We start from the raw sequence: 16916 nt of genomic DNA, 5'->3' as shown, positions 1-16916 counted from the left end.
AACCCAGCGGCTGCGTCAGCAGAACCCAAACCAGCAACAGCAGCAGGGGATAGCACCTGGGGTAGGCAGGCCTCTCGCGCGCGGTTTCTTTTCCCCGCTCCCTCCTCGCTCGCCGCCTATAAAAAGCGCCATCTTCTCCCCATTCCTCGGTCGCAGTCTCCACTAACAGCAGCAGCCACAAAGAACGAGAGAAGAAATTAAACACACCCTCCATTGAAAGCACGCCAAAAGAGAAACCAAGAGAGTAGAGAGCAAGCGAGCGAGAGAAAGATCACTCCGTGTGTTTCGTTCACGATGAGGCCGGTGAGAGAAGCCACGGCGGCTCTGGTGGGCGTCGGCGGCGGTGGCCAGGCGGCAGCCGCGGTGGCGGGACACATCGCCCACGCGCACCCGGGGCTGTGGAGGACGCCGACCCCGTACCTCTTGCTCAGCTTCGCGCTCATGATGGGACTCATGGCGGTCGCGCTGCTCATCCTCCTCTGCACGCACCCCAAGCCAACCGGCTCGTCACGGCGCGGGAGCGCCACGGAGGAAGAGTCGGCGCGGGGGGCGACCATGGCGCCACTCGACCGCGAGCCCAAGTTCATCGTCATCATGCCCGGCGACCACATGCCGTCCTTCATCGCCAGCGCCAGGCCCTTCGCTTTCGCCACCGCCGTAGACGCCGGCGAGCCAAGCAAGACCGACGCGGCCTAGGAGCGTCGCGCCGCGCCGCGCGCGCGCACCCGTGTGCTCCTGCGGGAGGCGGGACCAATTTTGTTCGTGACATCTCCAGGATTTTGCTTCCCCTGCGCGATTTTGTCTCTAGTAATAGCTAGGAATCACCAACCTGCGAAAATATTGTGTGTTTAACCAGAGCGTGAGGGCTCGGCGTTGTCGAGATCTATGATTTTGAAAGCGAATGAAGATTTTGGTTGCATCTTGTTCAGTTAATTGCATGATGCCTTGATCAACTTTCGCTTCAATTTTCCGCACCTTTAATTCATTCTGCGGGGTTGAATCGTGAATCGTGACTAAGCATTAACCACCCAGCGCTGGGCCATATCGTGCCAAGTAAAAAAGCGCCCTGGGCCATGGCTAATTTTTCTGAACACTAGTCTGTTTTCACTTTCCCTAATCCTTGTCTGGTGGATACATAGTCATATACTTCTGATTTGTACTGACTATGTTTTTTTTTTCTGGACGGGCAACAGGTGCACACTAGCGCGCGAGTACATCCGAGTTGTAATGCATGCTTCTGATTTTACAATTTTTCAAGCTAGTTGACACAGTTTGGCCAGATTTGGTCAAGATACAAAAACATCTAGACGTAGTGTTTAAAATCGTTATTTGAAGGAAATGCTGCCAACTAGTTTGAAATGGAGATAGACTCTTTCCATTCCGATGAATAAGATTTTTTTCAAAAGTGAAGCTAAGTAACATTTGACCAAACTTTGAGTACTCATGTGATCTATATTAATTGTCGCTGATACGGATGGTCTATACACATTTTACTTCTAGATACATTCACATATTCAAATCATGTCATCCCTACCTATTACTTCATTTCTTCTTTACGGACAATGGAAAAGAAGTCGATTAAAGTAAAGTGGGTATAACTTGAATCGTGGAGACTACCTACGTGAGATATGTTAGAAATAGAAAAATATTTTCTTTTTAAATGAAAGAAAGTGCTCTTAGTACATTTCGGTAGGACGCAAGACTCCAAAACGTGATGGTGTAGGTTCAAATCCTACAGAGTGTGATTTCATCTATCTTATGTCACACGGAGTAAACATAACTTAAATAGGCACTATTGACAAGGGGGTAGCTGCCCCCACTCAAATCTATAATCTCCTTGTAAAAGCTAGCTTAAATGGTGGTTTGCCCCCACTTAGCAAATATTTTTTCTTCAATAACCATATCCTTGCCCGCTCTCATTTATGATTATAGCTCCACCCCTGCGGTCTAGCCCGATCGTCATTTATTCACGGAGGTGGGTTTGAGGATGAACAAGAGGGGCACGACGGAACACGAACAATACAACGAAAACAAAGGGGAAATCAAAGATGAAACAAAGTTCTTATGTTGTTGCAATGCTTGTTTCTTTTGATTATGGCCTACGTGTTCATCGTGTAGAGATTTCTACTCTGGCAATATGACTTATGTCAAGCCAGGCATGTTCCACCAAGTATATCATATTTGTTGCGAGTTTGGAATCCAACCAAGTACATATCTAAGCAAGTACCATTACAATATAATTAGTATGCTCTTTGGCAAAGGTGCATGATACGATCCTAATCCTAATCGCCGGCATAAAGCTGTAAAAAATGGCATGCTAGCCGATTTGCTCTTTTGCGCTCCATTGTCGTCTCCATATAAAAATTTCGGCACAATCCTGAGCAAGCTGGAGAGATCTTTTTTTTTGTATTACTGTGACGAAATGGAAAGCAAGAGGAATAAGGAGAAGAAAATGGTTCACACCTTTAACTAGGTTCGGGTGGTCCAAAGTAGGTTCGGATGAGGAGGCCAGCCTCCTCTTCAAGAAGTGGGATCTTAAGCCTAAAAGGCATGCTTTTTGGAGAGACAAAGAGATACATAGTGTCATATTTGTGGGGTCTCTTTTCTCTTTTTTCTGACTAAAGTTGTAGCTTCCATTGGAGGGATAAAATTGACCATATTGCTCCCGACAACTTTTTTACATGGAGCAGCTAGTTGTGTATGCCACCATTGCCCATGCCCTAAAGAAGCAAATAGAGAGGTCCAAAACCATTGGCGAATGGCACCAACAAGTCAGGTCACGCGGGCCCTGCTAGCAGCCCACTACTTTTCAAAAGAGAGCGCCTGCTCGCTTTTGCGTCCTGTTGCGGGTTAGCCTGGAAGCGGCGCCTCGAGCCCGTAGGTGGCTGGTGAGTGATGACAGCAAAGTTTGTGTTCTTCCTCCCTCCATCCTCGTCACCATATTCTCAAGCTACGCAATCCATGGCTAGCCTAGCTTCTTCGGTCTTATCAATGTGTCTACATTCGGGAATTACATGACATTTCATGGAGCAGATCAGGGTTACAAGTACCAATTCCATCCACTTGTTACTCGTGCGCATCGTTCAGTTCGGGAACACAGAACAACAAAGGAGCGTGAAACTGTTTCAGTTCGTAGTTGCTAGTAGAAGCGGCGCACTTTAAGCAATCTACAAAGTCCATGCGAGCTATCTGAAGTATTTCAGGGAGTGGGGGCCTAGTCAGAAACCAGAAGCTTAGCTCGATGCTACAGTTCTACCCGGCCAACCATCATCATATATCATTCGCTGTTTTCTCTTCACCTTTAGCCGTGCAGAATATCCCGGAGCATATGACTCCTCCTCCCGTCTCCGCCGTCCTTCCATTCCATGTTGCCATACCCGGCCCACCGAGGCCATGATTCCCAGCGAGAAAGTGTTTAGACCCTTATTAGTTCAGAGTCAGAGATGCTGCTGCGCTGCATTGCTTGCGAGTTGCGACAACCAAAGTAATGATATATCACTATTAGCTACTGGCCTGGCCTCGCTTCTGTCGGGACACTTTCGTAGCTGCTCTTTTAGCGCTTTGCTTGATGCTTTCCGCTTCAGAGTTTGTATTAGATCGTTGCTGTTAAGTTACTTACCGGAGTCCTCGTCTGCACAACCAGCTCAAATGGAATACATCTGATCAGATGAGATCTCAATGTAGTCTTACCTCTATATAATGAAAAATGTAGACAAATCTAAGATATCATTTTATGGATGAAGGAAGTACTATGAATTTAAGAAGAGCGAAATTGTGCACTGGTTATGGAACAGTAGGACTGCATACAAATTCGGATCGAGAGCGGTAGTTTTGAAACATTGGGATCTAATGCCGCCGAAACTTGTTTATTTATACAAAATTTCCATAGCCCCTAGATCGATCAGAAAAGACGACGAAAGGCGATTCCAACAGGTTATACTCGCATGCACTACCAATGTACGTGTGGCCAGTGTGGGATGTCACATAAAGGCAGGCGAGGTTGGAACTTGGCACAAGCATTATCCTGGGGCATATTCCGGTTGTGTGCAGCCTTCTCTGGTTTGATCTGCTGGAAGAAACGATGGATACAGTGCGTCCACGGACGCGGCAGCACGCAGTAGCGGCGATCCTTTCGATGAGCCAGCGGTAGTGCTGCTAGCAGACGTCCAGGCGAGCGAGCGAGTGTCGATCCAGGTACTGTAATTAACTGAAGGATGAGAGTGATGACTCGGACATGTCGTGGTACTAGTTGCTAGCTAGGCTATCATCAGTCCGTCTCCTTTTCGCCGGCGTTTCCCGTAGGGTTCAGCGGGCGGCGCAGGGGGGAAGTGTCGCCATGCATGACGACACGAGCACCTTGAGTTGAGCTGGCCGCACCATCACTCGCAATCGTGAACATAGCTAAACTAGGTGCCCTCACTTCTCAGTTTGGGTGACTGCATGAACCGATTGAATGGACGTCAGTGTGCTATTCCTGGGTCAATAATGCAGCGGCCGGCCCCTGTTCCGCTGTTCGGGATCAATGGGAGCCACGTTGGTTTGTCTGGAAGAAATTTGTACTAGCTACACGGATCGCTTCAGGCGATGCAAACCAGAGGAGCAATGTGACCTTGTACGCTTATGGGCTGAAAATGAACGCGGGCCGACAGTGTTCAACCATTTCCAGTAGCTCTTTTCTTGATGGTAAAGCACTATCTCGTGGGAAATCCAATTTAACGATTCTCGGGTCCAAAAGGGCCGATGACAGAACCTGAAGCTTACTAGGCCAGCCCAACGTTTTGTTCTTTATTTTTTCCATTTTAGTTTTTTTACTATACTTTTATTTTCCCTTCTATTGTAGATTTTAAATTTAGTTTATTACTTTAGTTGCTGTAGTTTTTAATATGGTCATATTTCTACTCTCTTATTTTTATCCAACAATTACATTTCCCCTACACATCTTTTTGTTGAAATATGTTACGATATGAATTTATGCACATGCACATCTTCACGAATATGACCACTGTATTTATGTATATATACATGTTACCAGCATGAAAGTTAATTTACAGGTACATGCACATCCTATTCAATACACGTGAACAGTTCATGGAAAACTTTATTAGTTTTCAGGGGCTGTGATGTTTCAAATACGTTTATATCCTAAAATATATGTATATATATTTACTAAAATAATTTTCTGAACTTTGAAATGTGGAAAATACATTGGAATTTTCATATCTATATAAAAAAGAACTAAACGAGGCATCGAATAGGATGTTGTTGTTTTCTTGAACCAATTGAAACGATGAGGGGGGAAAAAGTAATCGTAAATACACCATCTTGAATCAAAGGATGCTGGTTGTGCATGAGAAAAATATAGAATTGTTACTAAGATGTTGGAATACAATAAAATAAAGTACAATTATATCCTAAAGAAAAAATCTTATAGGTAGTGAAATAGGCGCTCTAATAGTACTTGAGGTGGGTTTCCGATGGATGATACATGCGGTCTGGTCAACATGCGAAATAGGATACATTTGCATGCATCAATGCAAAGCCCAAGATATCTCCCATTTTAAACAAATTTGGGAATAGTTACTGTAACACCCCGGCCACCCCCGACCGGGCATGTCACCCCCTGGCAGCTCTTTAGGATCTCTGGACTAGCCTGACAGACTAACACATGTCTATCCTGCGCACTTTATCCTCACTCGTCCGCACCTGGAAAGTACTTTCCGGTCGGTCACCCATCCTCAAATCGCTCCAGGCCAGCACGCTTAACCTCGGCATTGTTTGGGGATGAGCTTCCGAAAAAAAGTTGCAACTTGTTGGTATGAGCCTCTTATCAATCCTATTGAGCCCTGGGCCAGGATGTCACACTATACCAATTGTAACACTCCGACCACCCCCCGGTCGGGCCTATCACCCCTGGCAGCTCTCTAGGATCTCTAGACTAGCCCCACAGATCAACACATGTCTTTCCTGCGCACTTTATCCTCACTCCTGCGCACCCGGGAAGAACTTCCCGGTCGGTCACCTATCATCAAATCTCTCCGGGCCAAGCATGTTTAACCTCGGAGTTCTTTGGGGACAAGCTTCCGAAAAAGAAGTTGCGACTTGTTAGTATGAGTATCCTATCAATCCTATTGAGCCATGTACCAGGATGTCACGGTTACTATGAATAGAATAGGTGTTATGTAGCATATCTCAAAAAAAAAAGGGTGTTATGTAGCCTGATGCAAACATGTACATGTCAAACCCCTGCCACCAGACTCCTGTTTAGACGGAAGGCTCGAGTGGAGAGCTGCTTTAAACTAAGAGCATCTCCACTGGCGCCCGGCCCCGATAGCGATTTGGGGGCCGAGAGCGAAAATGGGCTCACACCGACGCCCCAAACGGCGCCGGCGGTTTTTGGAGCCCAATAGAAGCGCCGGCAACCCCGTGTCGGCCCCTTGGCCAAAGGCGCGAATCGGGCGCGCCGGCGCCTCGCGAGGCTAAAAATTGTGGGTGTGAGAGCCGCCTGTCAGGCACACACCCCAAAAGTCAAAGCCAGCGAGGAGTGGCAGGGCCGACGCGTCAGCGGCACATTCAATTTTAACCTAACTGTCGCCTACCTCACGACGGAAATTATTTGGACGCAGCAGCGGTGGAGTTTTCGAAGATGCGCAGGGAACCGTCCCATCGAGCCTAGCTCCCCGTGCTGGCGTTAATGAGTGATACGTCTCCAACGTATCCATAATTTCTGATGTTCCATGCTTGTTTTATGACAATACTTACATGTTTTGCTTGCACTTTATAATGTTTTTATGCGTTTTCCGGAACTAACCTATTAACAAGATGCCACAGTGCCAGTTCCTGTTTTCTGTTGTTTTTGGTTCCAAAAAGGCTGTTCGGGCAATATTCTCGGAATTGGACGAAACCAACGCCAAAGATCTTATTTTTCCCGGGAGGCTCCAGAACACCGAAGGGGAGTCAGAGGAGAGCCAGGGGGCCATCACACAGGTGGGCCGCGCGGGCCACACCCTGGCCGCGCCGGCCTGGTGTGCGGCCACCCTGTCGCCCCTCCTGTGCCGCCTCTTCGCCTATATAAGCCCTTTCGACCTAAAAAACGCGATACCTTTTGATGAAACTCCAGAAGACTCCAGGGGCGCCGCCGCCATCGCGAAACTCCAATTCGGGGGACAGAAGTCTCTGTTCCGGCACCCTGCCGGGACGGGGAAGTGCCCCCGGAAGCCATCTCCATCGACGCCATCGCCTCCATCATGCTCCGTGAGTAGTTCCCCCATGGACTACGGGTTCTAGCAGTAGCTAGTTGGTACTCTCTATCCCATGTACTTCAATACAATGATCTCATGAGTTTCCTTACATGATTGAGATCCATCTGATGTAATCGGTGTTGTGTTTGTTGGGATCCGATGGATGATACATTATGATTAGTCTATCTATAAAGTTTATGAAGTTATTGTTGCTGCAATCTTGTTATGCTTAATGCTTGTCACTAGGGCCCGAGTGGCATGATCTTAGATTTAAGCTCTATAATTATTGCTTAGATTGTATCTACAAGTTGTATGCACATGTCACTGTCCGGAACCAAAGGCCCCAAAGTGACGAAATCGGGACAACCGGAGGGGATGGCGGTGATGTGAGGATCACATGTTTTCACCAAGTGTTAATGCTTTGCTCCGGTACTCTATTGAAAGGAGTACCTTAATATCCAGTAGATTCCCTTGAGGCCCGGCTGCCACCGGCTGGTAGGACAAAAGATGCTGTGCAAGTTTCTCATTGCGAGCACGTACGACTATATATGAAAAACATTCCTACATGATTAATAAGCTGGATGTTCTAACTTAATGCTTTGAATCCTATCAATTGCCCAACTGTAATGTGTTCACCCAACACTTGTTACTTGTTATTGGAGAGTTACCACTAGTGTAGATAGCTGGGAACCCCGGTCCATCTTTCATCATTATATACTCGTTCTACATGTCATTGGAAGTAGTATCAACTATTTTCCGGTGCCATTGCTCCTGTGTTATTGCTACTCGCTGCCGTGTTACTCGTTACTATTGCTCTCATACTACTGCTGCTTTCACATCACCCTCGTTATTAGTGCTTTTCCAGGTGTAGCTGAATTGACAACTCGGTTGTTAAGGCTTATAAGTATTCTTTACCTCCCTTGTGTCGAATCAATAAATTTGGGTTTACTTCCCTCGAAGACCTGTCGCGATCCCCTATACTTGTGGGTTATCAAGACCGTTTTCACGGCGCCGTTGTCGGGGAGGCATAGCTCTACTCATAAGTTCACCTGGGGAGTACACTCTACCTCTATCTCTGTTCTTATTTTATTTTATTTTGTTTTGCTTAGTTTACTTTTGTTTAGTTTATTTGTGCTTAGTTTATTTTTGTCTAGTATTATTTTGCTTAGTTTACTTCTGTCTAATTTGTTTTTGTCTTGTTTTATTTTCCCTATATACCCGAAAATCCATAAAAATTTGAAAAACCTAAAAATTAAAAACTGCTATTATGGGAGAACCTACAACCTATTTGGAGCTTATAGAATATTATAATAATTATAGAGAATCAAGAGCGGGAAAAGTGATGAGTTCTGTGATAGAAAAATTGAATACAATTGCTAAAATCTTGCTTAAACGCCATGATATAAACTGTTGCTCTCAACGAGACACTAAACATCTTAAATTTCAATGTGGCTTTAGTGAGGAATTTTTAATTAAGAACTACAATCGGAATAGCTATATTCATTTTGGGTTTGAAGAGGTAGAACAATTCGTCATATTTATGGGAGCCTCTGAGATAGAATCCTTCATTGTTAAAAATTATGAAACTTGTGTTGTTTGTAAGGACCTTAAAGATTATGTCTCTTCTATCCTTAATTTTTACAATGAAAGTTACACTGATAATCCTTATATCATTGATTATAAAGAGAGACTCATTAATGCATAAGAATGCACTCACAATTTGCGGGGACCCGTGGAAGAAGAAATTGATGAACCCGAAAGCTCATTGGATGAAAAAGAGGAGGAAATTGATGAACCTGAAAGCTCATTGGATGAAAAAGAAGATGAGAGTGATGAACAAAAGGAGGAAGAATGGATTAGCTACCCATGCCAACCTTCTAATGAGAGTAACTCTTTATCTCTTACACTATTTGATTGTCCTCCATGCTTACCGAAAGAGGTTGAATGTTATGTTCCCGTGGATTCTCTTGAAATATTCCCTATGAGTAAAACTTGTGAGAATAATTATGCTACCGTTATTTATGATAATCCATGCTACTTTGATAAATCTTATGATAATGCTTTGTTTGTGCCTCGATGTCGAAATGCATGGTACTAAAGAATTTTGCGTAGCAAATGTTTATGATAAAGCTCTTGATGATGGTCCTATGTTACTTGATAATATTAATTGTACTACTAATGAAAATGGGATTGGAGAGGTCTTGACATTATCTATGAGTCCCATATCTCTTGAGATTGATCAACCATCTTGTTATATTATTGATAAAAGTGTGTTTGAAAGTTTTGATCCTATTATTTTTGAGCTTGATAAAAATTATGTGTTTATGGATCATGAAAAGTATGCTGCATGTGATAGTTATATTGTTGAGTTTGTTCATGAAGCTACTGAAAATTATTATGAGAGAGGAAAATATGGTCGTAGAAATTTGTATGGTACTAAAATACCTCTCTATATGCTGAAACTTTTGAAGTTACTCTCGTTTTATCTTCTTATGCTTGTCACTTTGTTCTTCATGAATTTATTTGTGTACAAGATTCCTATGCATAGGAAGTGGGTTAGACTTAAATGTGTTTTGAATTTGCTTTTTGATACTCTCTTTTGCTTCAACTCTTATTTCTTGCGAGTGCATCATTAAAACTGCTGAGCCCATCTTAATGGCTATAAAGAAATATCTTCTTGGGAGATAACCCATGTGTTTATTTTGCTACTGTTTTGTTGATTCTTGGAAGTTGTTACTACTGTAGCAACCTCTCCTTATCTTTATTTTATTGCAATGTTGTGCCAAGTGAAGCCTCTAATCGAAGGTTGATACTAGATTTGGATTTCTGCGCAGAAACAGATTTCTATCTCGTCACGAATCTGGGCTGTTTTCTCTGTAGGTAACTCAGAAAATTATACCAATTTACGTGCGTGTTCCTCAGATATGTACGCAACTTTCATTAGTTTTGAGTTTTCTGATTTGAGCAACGGAAGTACCTCTTTAAAATTCGTCTTTACTGGCTGTTCTGTTTTGGTAGATTCTGTCTCTTTTTTTTGCATTGTCTCTTGTGGACTTTAAGCAAGGCTTTCTAGACGTGGAGAGCTGTAGCTAATGTTTTATTGAGTTCTTGCAATGTGTCACTACAGGACCAAGGTGGATCAAGTTTTTTGAGTACTAACCCCTCTAATGAAGTTTATGAGAAGTTTGGTGTGAAGGAAGTTTTCAAGGGTCAAGAGAGGAGGATGATATACTATGATCAAGAAGAATGAAGAGTCTAAGCTTGGGGATGCCCCCGTGGTTCATCCCTGCATATTTCAAGAAGACTCAAGCATCTAAGCTTGGGGATGCCCAAGGCATCCCCTTCTTCATCGACAAATTATCAGGTTTCTTCTCTTGAAACTATATTTTTATTCGGTCACATCTTATGTACTTTGCTTGGAGCGTCTGTTTATTTTTATTTTTGTTTGAATAAGATCGGATCCTAGCAATCCTTGTTTGGGAGAGAGACACGCTCCGCTTTTTCATATGAACACTTGTTCTTCGCTTTACTTTTAATGTTCAATGATAAAAGTTTTTTTTTTTTTGAGAATTGTTCAATGATAAAAGTTGGAAGCTACATCACTTATGGTTATTTGGTTGGAAACAGAAAATGCCTCATATTGTCTTGAATAATTTGACACTTGGCAATTGAGCTCTCAAGTAGATCATGATTAAGTTTTTTCATGTAGTTTAAACCTATTAGTGGAGAACTACTTTAGAGCTTGTTGAAATTGGTTTGCATGATTGGTCTCTCTTAAGGTCTAGATATTTTCTGGTAAAAGTGTTTGAGCAACAAGGAAGACAAGTGTAGAGTATTATAATGCTTGCAATATGTTTTTATGTAAGTTTTGCTGTACCGGTTCATACTTGTGTTTGCTTCAAATAGCCTTGCTAGCCTAAGCCTTGTATCGAGAGGGAATACTTCTCATGCATCCAAAATCCTTCAGCCAACCACTATGCCATTTGTGTCCACCATACCTACCTACTACATGGTATTTCTCCGCCATTCCAAAGTAAATTGCTTGAGTGCTACCTTTAAACAATTCAAAATTTATCACCTCTGATTTGTGTCAATGTTTAATAGCTCATGAGGAAGTATGTGGTGTTTATCTTTCAATCTTGTTGGGCAACTTTCACCAATAGACTAGTGGCTTCATCCGCTTATCCAATAATTTTGCAAAAAGAGCTGGCAATGGGATTCCCAGTCCCAAATTAATTAACCAAAATAGACACTCCTCCATGGTATGTGATTGTTGGACGGCGCCCGAAGGATTCGGTTAGCCATGGCTTGAGAAAGCAAAGGTGGGGAGGAGTGTCATCATAATAAAACTAAATAAAAGGGCACTCCTTCATGGTATGAGATTGTTGGCAGGCACCCGAGGATTCGGTTAGCCATGGTTTGTGAAAGAAAGGTTGGAAGGAGTGCCACACAAAAATAAAAATAAAATGGGAGCCGCTCTTTGAAGGTTTGTCTGGCAAGGGGGTTAGAGTGCCCACTACCATTCGTTGACAACAACAAACACCTCTCAAAACTTTACTTTTATGCTTTCTTTATGTTTTCAAAACCAAAGCTCTAGCACAAATATAGCAATCAATGCTTCCTCTCGCGAAGGGCCATTCTTTTACTTTATGTTGAGTCAGCTTACCTACTTCCTTCCATCTTAGAAGCAAACACTTGTGTCAACTCGTGCATTGATTCTTACATACTTGCTTATTTGCATTCATCATATTACTTTGTGTTGACAATTATCCATGAGATATGCATGTTGAAAGTTGAAAGCAACTGCTGAAACTTAAATCTTCCTTTGTGTTGCTTCGATGCCTTTACTTTGAATCTATTGCTTTATGAGTTGACTCTTGTGCAAGACTTTTGATGCTTATCTTGAAAGTACTCTTCATGAAAAGTTTTGCTATATGTTATCTATTTGTTAGCAACTATAGATTATTGCCTTGAGTTACTTCATTCATCTCATGTGCTTTGTAATAGTATGATCAACGTCATGTAAGTAGCATGTCACTACAGAAATTATTCTTTTTATCGTTTACCTACTCGAGGACGAGTAGGAACTAAGCTTGGGGATGCTGATACGTCTCCAACGTATCCATAATTTCTGATGTTCCATGCTTGTTTTATGATAATACTTACATGTTTTGCTTGCACTTTATAATGTTTTTATGCATTTTCCAGAACTAACCTATTAACAAGATGCCACAGTGCCGGTTCCTCGTTTCTGCCGTTTTTGGTTCCGGAAAGGCTGTTCGGGCAATATTCTCGGAATTGGACGAAATCAACGCCAAAGATCTTATTTTTCCCGGGAGGCTCCAGAACACCGAAGGGGAGTCAGAGGAGAGCCAGGGGGCCACCACACAGGTGGGCCGCGCGGGCCACACCCTGGTCGCGCCGGCCTGGTGTGCGGCCACCCTGTCGCCCCTCCTGCGCCGCCTCTTCGCCTATATAGGCCCCAAAGTGACAGAAATCGGGACAACCGGAGGGGATGGTGGTGATGTGAGGATCACATGTTTTCACCAAGTGTTAATGCTTTGCTCCGGTACTCTATTAAAAGGAGTACCTTAATATCCAAGAGATTCCTTGAGGCCCGGCCGACACCGGCCGGTAGGACAAAAGATGTTGTGCAAGTTTCTCATTGCGAGCACGTACGACTATATATGGAAAACATGCCTACATGATTAATAAGCTGGATGTTCTAACTTAATGCTTTGAATCCTATCAATTGCCCAACTGTAATTTGTTCACCCAACACTTGTTACTTGTTATTGGAGAGTTACCACTAGTGTAGATAGCTGGGAACCCCGATCCATCTTTCATCATTATGTACTCGTTCTACATGTCATTGGAAGTAGTATCAACTATTTTCCGGTGACATTGCTCCTGTGTTATTGCTACCGTCGTCGTGTTACTCGTTACTATTGCTCTCATACTACCGCTGCTTTCACATCACCCCCGTTATTAGTGCTTTTCCAGTGCAACTGAATTGACAACTCGGTTGTTAAGGCTTATAAGTATTATTTACCTCCCCTTGTGTCGAATCAATAAATTTGGGTTTTACTTCCCTCGAAGACTGCCGCGATCCCCTATACTTGTGGGTTATCAATGAGCGCCACCGCTCCCCCGCCTCCCTCCGGCCTATAAAAGGGCGCTTTCGCATCATCCTTCCCACACAAACCCTAGTGCATCTCTCCCCAACCCTAGCCGCCACCATCTGAAGAGACGACGCCATGTCTGGCCGAGGTCGCGGCCGTGGTTCAAACCATAGTAGCCGGGAACGGGATCGCTGCCGCGTTCCACGACCTAGGGTCGACTGATCCAGATCGCGGGTCGGGAACGACGGCGGATCGACGTGGGTCATAGACGGGTCACGACCCCGTTCGATGGCTGCTGCAGTTCCTGCCCGAGAAGAGAGCATACGAGGAATCCCACCCCAGTCCACTCGTCCGCCGTTCCATCGAGCTGCATGCGCACTCCATCTGCACCATCTCTATCCTTCCACTGGTGGGTACGCCGGCGCCGGCCGGAAGACCTCAAACTCACGCCGCCGCACACTTCCGTGGGATTTGGGATTGCACCTATTCATCTGTTCAACTATACTGCAGTCACTTCCGTGGGATTTGGGGATCGCTTCGTGGGGAAGAACGGAACCAGAGAGATGAGATGCGTTGGTTCAACTGACATGGTAGTGGGCTGACGACGTGTGGACCTCCACGCAATATAAGGAAACATAATTCATGGGAAAAAGTTGATCCTGTACCACTCCCCATCTTATCGACCCGGGATCATCGACCCAAAACAAGGTGGATCACGATCCATGACCCACAATGGCGACCCAAAGAAGTATACCCCTCGTCGACCCTCGTTCGCTAGGATGGCGAACCTCGACCCCGTTCCACGTTCCTCGACCCGGACGATCCGTAATTTCGGCAACTATGGTTCAAACTATGTATTAGTTTGTGGAAAACCATGTTTTAAATTATATCTTCATGTAAACCATGTTCCCAATTATGTATTAGTTTGTGGAATGGAATGTTTCTTCTCTTTATTTGATTTTCTATGCTTTTATTTGTGATTTTAATTCAAAACATCTATCGGGGCCGCTGGTTTCGGGGCGCCGGTGTGGGAACAACTCCCCCAAATAGAGGTTGCAGTGCCGGTGTCCCCCATACGGAGGTGCCGGCGTCTCTACTGGCAACTATTTGGGGGGCGCCGGTGGAGATGCTCTAACAAAGCCATAGAGGCAGCTCCAAAACTTCGTTGAATCAAATAGACCTCAGAGGAAAGTAAATCGATCGAGCCATTTATGCACCTTTCAAATTTACCAACATAGTACTGGTAATTAACTAATTATACATAATAATTAACTAGCTAATCAGAGGGGGATCTACCCAAGCTAAACTCAGGTAATTATACATTAGATCACTGATCACGTACTACTGATTAAACAAATCTCTCACATAAAAGGAGAAGGATTAGTGTAAGATTTGGCTCAAATCTGAACGAGAAATCCCATACTAATCCTTCCTCTCTAGACACGAGAGGGGATCGCTATTTTATGGGTGTTTGACATCTTGGGTGTAGATGTAATCCGTGTGGATCTCCTCCCATTTCGTCGGTTCACGCTGAGGCTGTCCCCTCTTGGCACCTTCGCTGCTCCCTTCCTCGCCGCGCGGTTCCTGCTCGATCAAGATTAGGTTGGCACATCAGTTACTAACAGATTGCGAAACCACACTTCTAGAGACAAATGAATGTACTGTATAATATACTCAAACTTGCATGCATGTGTGCATAGATAATCAAGGAGCATGAATAATTAAGGATTATCAGCATGCATGCATGTGGTTCATCCTCGCATCAAGAAAGCTGCTGCTGCTCCGGTTAACAGAGATTCGTAGGAAGAATACATACGGTATGTGCTGTTCTCAGTTCATTATGCATTTGCGTACTTCTAAAGCAAGATGAAAAATTGGGATTTGAAACTACTGCAGAATTGCTCCTGAGAGCTTCAGAGAGAAGTGAATGCTGACCGTGGTGGCGGTGCCATGGCCATGGCTCTGCTCCTCCTGCACTACTGCCCCAGAGATCTTCCTGGGGTAGACATGTTGGGTCAGCAGCAAGAGAGCAAGGCACACAAGGCAGAGCCGCACCATGACTGTTGTTCTTGCACGCATCATCTCTCTCTTTTCTGAAGAACACTTGCTCTCTTCTAACTTCCCTCTGGCTCAGCTACAATGGTCAAGATGAGCAGGAAGGACATGGGTATTTATAGACGGTGTGGCAAGGTTGAACATCGAGCTTCTTATGGAGACAGCTACATGCGCGATGCGCACGCACTGGCTCGGTTGTGATGATGATGTTGTAGTGCAGTAGTAAAACCAAAGTTTGAGACGTGTGCCGCCTTACATTGGGGTGCTGAACTGGGCCGACAGCCCGATTACCCGGCAAAACTTCGTGTCGCCCTGTTAACAAGTGCCGTTATATTCATACTCCTACTTAACTGTGAGTAGAGTAGTTTGGTTGCAGTGACTATTTTGACATGCATATTTGATTTTTTTCCATGCGAAACCCATCACAGTGATCGATTTCACTATAGAGCATAACGGAAACAAAACAAAAGCATCCAGGTGCAAAGCAAAAAAAAAAAAAAAAAACGCCGCCTAATACTAACGTTTGGATATGCATATTTGATTAGCTGAACTGTTTTCAGTGAAGTTTTCGACGTTCGATAATGACCACACAACAGTGTTCATCATCAGTCAACACAAGGCGTAAGACATCGTTTAGGCTACTCATAGTGGGGAGTAACTTAGAGCATCTCCAGTCGCGTTTGGGGGACGGCGGACAAGAAATGGGGAAAAAAGTTGTCCAGTCGCGTCCCCCAAAGCTAATTAGAGCCTCATTTTGTGTCCGGCGTCCCCGGTAGAGACTCTATGTATAGAGTCTCTACCGGGGACGCCGGACACAAAATGAGAGCCCATATGCATGCATGCAGCCCCTGGTCCCCACATGCTAGTCTCTTTCCCCACACTTTCTCTCACCTACTTTTCCCACATGGGGTGGTCCTCTTTATTAAATGCATGCATCCGGACGCTGTTTGAGGGACGCGGCTGGAAAGGGCCTCTTTTTTTGTACAGATTTTTGGTCTCTTTTTGTCCGGCGCGGTCTCAAACGTGCCCCAAATCATTTATGCCGGACGCTTTTTGAGGGACGCGACTGGAGATGCTCTTAGACTAGTAACATATGTCATGTTACTAGTCTAGGTTACTACCTTCATAGTGGGTAGTAACTTATATGTGGTGTCATGCATTGTGTCATTTATTATGTTGTAGACTCATTTTGCCTTGGGGTGTGTGATGTTATGGTAACATAGCTAGTTACCACCTCACTCTCTTTCTTCATTTATTCGCATGCCATGTCACCAAAATGCCTTGAGATATGTGATGTTACTAGCTATGTTACTCTCACTATGAGCAGTCTTACGCGATGTAGTACCACTCGCTCTGTTCAGTGTTGACTATGCGATTGTTTCCATTGGTACGATCTTAGTAGACCAACGCCGACCACACGTCCATGGCAAGGAAATTAAGAAACGCGGTTGACTAGGTGGATATACGGGCAACGGGAGACACGAGCGAGGAAGACGAGAAA

At 44.3% G+C, this 16916-nt stretch overlaps 2 protein-coding genes across 2 annotated transcripts; one reads left to right on the top strand and one right to left on the bottom strand.

Annotated features, from left to right (window-relative positions):
- The first annotated feature begins 294 nt into the window (after positions 1 to 294).
- LOC124683958 (protein GLUTAMINE DUMPER 6-like) lies at positions 295 to 696 on the top strand. Its single transcript, XM_047218373.1, has one exon. The coding sequence runs from the start codon at positions 295 to 297 to the stop codon at positions 694 to 696; it is 402 nt and encodes a 133-aa protein (XP_047074329.1).
- Positions 697 to 14821: 14125 nt separating this feature from the next.
- On the bottom strand, positions 14822 to 15442 carry LOC124684780 (phytosulfokines 1-like). Its single transcript, XM_047219031.1, has 2 exons — positions 15296 to 15442; positions 14822 to 14944 (listed from the first exon to the last, which is right to left on the bottom strand). The coding sequence occupies exons 1-2, from the start codon at positions 15440 to 15442 to the stop codon at positions 14822 to 14824; spliced, it is 270 nt and encodes an 89-aa protein (XP_047074987.1).
- Positions 15443 to 16916: the final 1474 nt, after the last annotated feature.

Source organism: Lolium rigidum, chromosome 1 (assembly GCF_022539505.1).
Source record: "Lolium rigidum isolate FL_2022 chromosome 1, APGP_CSIRO_Lrig_0.1, whole genome shotgun sequence".
NCBI lineage: Eukaryota > Viridiplantae > Streptophyta > Magnoliopsida > Poales > Poaceae > Lolium > Lolium rigidum.
The sequence above is the reverse complement of the archived record's forward strand: the minus strand, read 5'-3'. Positions and strand labels throughout refer to the sequence as shown.